At 32.2% G+C, this 5455-nt stretch overlaps 1 protein-coding gene across 1 annotated transcript; it reads right to left on the bottom strand.

Annotated features, from left to right (window-relative positions):
• Positions 1-362: 362 nt before the first annotated feature.
• Positions 363-4279, bottom strand: LOC109538335 (calcium-binding protein P; the record flags this gene model as incomplete). The annotated part of the gene is given in 7 exon segments (XM_019905533.2): positions 363-1052; positions 1333-1455; positions 1511-1713; positions 1770-1911; positions 2099-2223; positions 3775-3877; positions 4205-4279. Coding segments are annotated over 7 exon segments (813 nt in total). The 3' UTR covers positions 363-999.
• Positions 4280-5455: the final 1176 nt, after the last annotated feature.

The following is a 5455-nucleotide window of genomic DNA, read 5'->3' as shown; positions in this document are numbered from 1 at the left end:
TCTTTCATAGTACGTCTTTTGAAAATATATGTAAAATTTTAAAATTATGTATTTTTACTACAATAATCATTAAAATAATAAGTGGTATAGTTGAAGATTTACGTAATCCGTAGGATATTATATTAATAACGTACTTTTTTCGTTAGTAGTTCTAGAGTGTTCTTCATTGTCATGTTTGGCACGAAACGTTAAATTTTCTTCAACATTTATATGAATTTGATAGATTGGAACAATTTTTTTGTATGAAAAAGATATCGAGCTTTGATTGTTGCTTTTTAACTAACTGCGTTTTAACAGCATCTAATAGATATTATTTCAGAAGCTCATTTTCTTGAAAATTTTGGATTTATTAAAAAAACATATTCAATAACATCATTAATATTTATTTAACATTTTTATTAGTTCTGATAAATCTTACATCATGTAACATTGCCTGAGTGTAGGTAACAAATTTGGCCCGGTACATAATTAATATCGACTTACTTAACTAAGATGAAAATCCTAAAAGAAAACTGCTCTACAGAAAAAGGCAACAAAATATACAAACAATACAAAAAACTATGCTTGACAAAGGTTATTCTACACAACAAAAGCAGTAAAGCGGAAGCAGCAGCGTAGGTACTCAAGCTTCTTAATTATCTCATCCAGTCACGTTTCTGTGCTAAAAGTCAAGTCATTTTTTGTCCGTATCTACGCGCGTTTGAATTTGTTGATTATAATTTATTTGCTTAGTTTAATATGCTTGTTACTTTACATCAAAATATTAATATTAAAAGAGGGTGAAAGTGCAGAAGCTACCACCAAAGCAACAAAAAAAATTCATTGCAAAACAAAACATATAATCTATTAAAAAACACTTTGTTGGGCTAGTACTCACCGACAATTGAGGTAGTGGAAAATCAGACATGAACACAACCATATTAGCTAGATTATTGTTTAGGTATAAAAATAATTTGAAATATTTACATAGTGGTTATGAAATTAAGAAATATTAAATTCTTACAGCTGTAGACTCTTGGCAAGATAATAGCTTAATAGTATGTAGAATAACCCTGCAAACAAAATGTGCGTTAACATTTACTTACATCGGATGTTAAACAGCTACCGTACTAATAGTTGTTAGGTCGGTATACATTTTGATTAGAAACATTAGGATTTTTACTATTTAGTTTTCACAAAATTCAATCGAAATTCAATGACTTTGGTAAAACAAACTGAATGGAGACATAATATATAAATACAGTGTTTTCTATCACAAATTGTGTTCTACATAGCAACTTCTGAGTTGCTAACCCAGAGCTTTAGTCAGATAGTCTTTTAGGAAATTTGTACCTATTTGCTTGATGCTATCGGTGATTTTATCTGTTATCGAACTTCCGGATCCTTTTTGAGGGTTTGGCTGTTGATATGGGTTATACCCATTTTGGTATCCACCCGGATATTGCTGACCTCCGCCTACAAAATCAGATTAATCTGTAAATTTGCGAATTTCATCAACAAACTGGTCTACCTTGTGGGTAGCCTTGATATCCGCCTTGTGGGTAGCCTTGATAACCTCCTTGCGGATATCCTTGGTAACCCCCTTGGGGGTAACCTCCCTGCTGAGGGTAGCCGCCTCCCTGCTGAGGGTAGCCACCTCCAGATTGTTGAGGATATCCAGGATATCCTGATCCTATACTACCTCCTTGATATCCACTACCACCAGCGACAGGCCTAAACAGAAATTATATATGACTTTTAATGAGAAAAACTAGGTTTTTCAGTATTACCTAATGTTAGGTCTGGGTGTAGTTTCGCCTTTCGGAATTTGAGGGTAAACATTACTGCCCCCATCTGCAGGTGGAGCACTTGGGGCACCATTAGGATCTATTGGGGCATTTGCTGCATGGGTGTCATAGCTTACCAGTCCAGCTAAATGACGACAAAAAACAATTCACTAAGACCGTTTCGTGCAAGTTTTACAAATTGCATTTTAATAGTTTTATAACTTTTTCTTTTTAAACTGCTTTCTGCATCTAATAAATGAAAGTTTCCTAATTATTCGATGCTGTTGATTTTTTATTTTTAATATTTTTAACTAACAGAAATAATTACGTACATTTGGATGCATCGCTGTAACATTTCGGAGTATCACCGTCCATTTTGCACACTTGGCTTGGAGGGCAAACGTAAGTTGAGCATGTTCGCGCACTGCCTCCACTTTTTTTCTGACACGTTGGAAATCTGAAATTTTCATAAAATTTATCTTTGTAAACAGGTTGAGCATGTTACATCTTAAGAATTATCCATTTCGCCTTTAACCAATAGAAAACCGTTTATTGGGCACTTGCAAACTGCTCAACAACAACAAATTTGTGACTTTGCAAGATTTTCAACTAAGTAAAGTTTACTTGCAAATATTTCGTTCATTCATGCAACCCGGTATATTGTATTTTATTTCTGTATTAGTAGATTGCGACGTTTTAGATTCAAGATGAATCTTGGATTTTGAAAATGAGCTCCAGGTAAAAAAATGTATCACTGCAAGATCAAAATGTTTATTTGTTTGAGGTCAGTCTGCAAATAAACGAGCTTGGCGAAAAATTCAAATACTTTGTTTGTTTATCGTAATACTTGTGGTGTTGAAATACAGAAAAAAAACGGTTTTTTGATTGACTGAGAACACGTGGCACTTTCGATAGTTTTGCATTGTTTTAATTTTTACGCTTCAAACAGAAATAGAATTAGTTTTATATTTATTTATTATCTAATATTTCAGGAATTTCTTTTGAATTGTTAAAGTTTTGAATGTTGAACTTGAATTATTAAAGACTTTCACTTAAATTTTGGGCATTTTAATTCTATGAACATTAATTACAAAAACATTAGTTATTCATCGTATATTTCTTGCTTCTTTTTCGAAATTATTTGTAATTTAAAATTTAAGTTAATAAATTAAGACTATCACTTATGATATCATATTCATAGGGACAAAAGTGGGATTGGCAATGTTTTCCCTAAGTTTCTCTTACAGCTACATAAAACCATACCATTCTCTGTATAAACAATCGTGTGAATAATTTAATGAATAGGGACAATTTCTATCAAAAATTTACAAATCGCATTTACAAGAGTAGATGTTCAAAAAACCACCGGATGCAACGCTAACAGGTTGGAGAAGGCAACTATACCGAGAAATAAAAAAATGCTTTTACGTTCTTAAATTCAGCTTCAAGAGAATTAAAGAAAACATTATGTTTCAAAATAGTTAGGACCTTTCCAAGGGAAAATTTTACTGTATAATAATAAAATATTTAAAGAAACAGTAACTAACAAAGAGAGCCTGCTTTACATTAAAATTTTCAAAATTGCTATTAATGCGTAGAGAAGCCCATAGAACGCGTGAAAATTAAAACCGTTTGGACAGAATATCGGCTGAAAAGTTTTTCAAAACATTTTTTCATATTTATGAGATTTTACAATATCAACAAGTTCTATATAATTAATGTTAAATATGACTGCCATAAAGTGAAACAAGGTCGCGATAAATATACAATTCGTTAAGCAAATTATAAAATAAATCAAATTAAACAGGTGGTGGTTAATTTCTAGTGAAATTTGCAGTTTTAGTCTTCAGATAAAGAAAGAGTTGCTCAAAGTAGGGCCAGTGCTTCAGAATTGCGATTTGTTAAAACTTTAATTAACTTTTTTTGCCAAAATAATCCGATTTTTGCAACTTTTTTAACTATATGGTCCACAGTAAATATGACAGTAAATTTTCTGAGAAATACTTACTGCCCACATTCTCCCTGCCTTTGATAATATGAACATGGATCTGTTTGCATCACACATACTTGGTTCCCAGGACATCCAATGTCCTTGCATGATCTGCCGTATTCTAGATATGAAATAATCATTGAACGCATAGTTTAGCTAGTTAAAATAACGCGAAGTTGCTAAACTAGTTTGGCAGAATTACGTATCAATCAAAGAACTCAAGATTCACTGGTACAATTTACATCCTGTTGGAAATAATTGTGATTATTTTAACCTTGGCTTCGCTTTAATACGAGCAACGACAAATATGTAAGTAATATTTTATATCTGATCCGAAACGTACTTATTTAAATGTTTGTCTATAAGCGTCGAAACAGTTCTTGACCACCTTACGTTTAATATTGATAAAAAAGATCCTGCTTATTTCAAGATACAGCCAAGCACTTACTTGTAAAACTGTCTCCTAGATTTACCGTTGCCAACAGTGTGACGGCAGCGAGAAATTCTTTCATTGTCAAAGAATCTGAAATAAAAAAATTATTTCAGTTTCATTCTTCTTACTAATGCGCGTTTTGCCAAAATAATCGCTACATAATATTAAACGCAATAGATACGATTATTGCATTATTTGAGACTGTGGGAATTTACTTTACAATCACTTCAAATTTACATTGTTCAGCTTGGTCTAGGAATCATGCAATGCTACTCTTATGATTTATCTCAGTTTATGAAAAATATATTAATTTCTGCCATCAGGCGCCATAGTAGACATAATTTAAGGTCGCGGTTTACCATTTAACAATGTTTTTGTTTTTCGCAAGACTTCGAAGTGTCGAATCGATTCGGAAACGGTAAATGCTGTGTTATGTATGCGATGTAATCTGTCTTAGATTTTTTCAAATATCGTCGCAAAATTGCTTAGTGACGCATTTGCCCATAGCTTTCCATGTTACGTTTCTTAGCTTTCTTGTAGATTGGTTTTTCGTGAGCCAATTTGCGTTCATCTGAAAAAGTGCCTGTTGTAAAAAGGAGCTTTATATTGTGAGAGAACACTGAATCAATCTCATGGCTGCAAAATTTCAGTACATTATATGTGCTGATGCATTGTAAATTCATCAACTAACATTTAATCAGATATGTTAATAGCCAACAAGATCTTCTTAGGTACTTGTAATGAATAGAAAATCTCTTCTGAAAAAGCTTTTACCAACTGAAATAGGAAAACTGTGGATATGTTTTGTTTTAGTTTTCCGTACTCCAGTTATTTGAGCAGCGCACGTATTATTATTTATTTTAATAATACAATGAAAATTTAAATTTCTTCCTTCCGCTTTTAGTTGGATAATTCAATTATAAGCCTAAGTTTTAACGAGCCCGCACTAAATCAATAGTCAAGGTAAATTATGAGAAAAATGGAAAATTAAAATTGTCTACTTGTTTACTTAAAAAATCAGCCACGAATATGGCTCAAGTAAAACAAGTCAACAGTGCAAATGTAAATATTTGATCAAGGAAACAGGAAGCAGTTTTCTCGAGGATTTGTATATTCGCAGAAAGCATTTTGTATTATAGACCTTGCATATTTACTATACATTTCACTTTATTATGTGCAATAGTAAGTAAGTTATGCTTGTGGAATATCACGTGTCGTATATGGGATGGTATTAAGGATACCAGAGTATATTGTCTTTTGTTTGCT

Source organism: Dendroctonus ponderosae, unplaced genomic scaffold (genome assembly GCF_020466585.1).
Source record: "Dendroctonus ponderosae isolate FM_Combo_2020 unplaced genomic scaffold, Dpon_F_20191213v2 Dpon_F_20191213_2, whole genome shotgun sequence".
NCBI classification, from domain to species: domain Eukaryota; kingdom Metazoa; phylum Arthropoda; class Insecta; order Coleoptera; family Curculionidae; genus Dendroctonus; species Dendroctonus ponderosae.
Note: the sequence above shows the minus strand (reverse complement) of the source record. Positions and strands in the feature narration are given on the sequence as shown.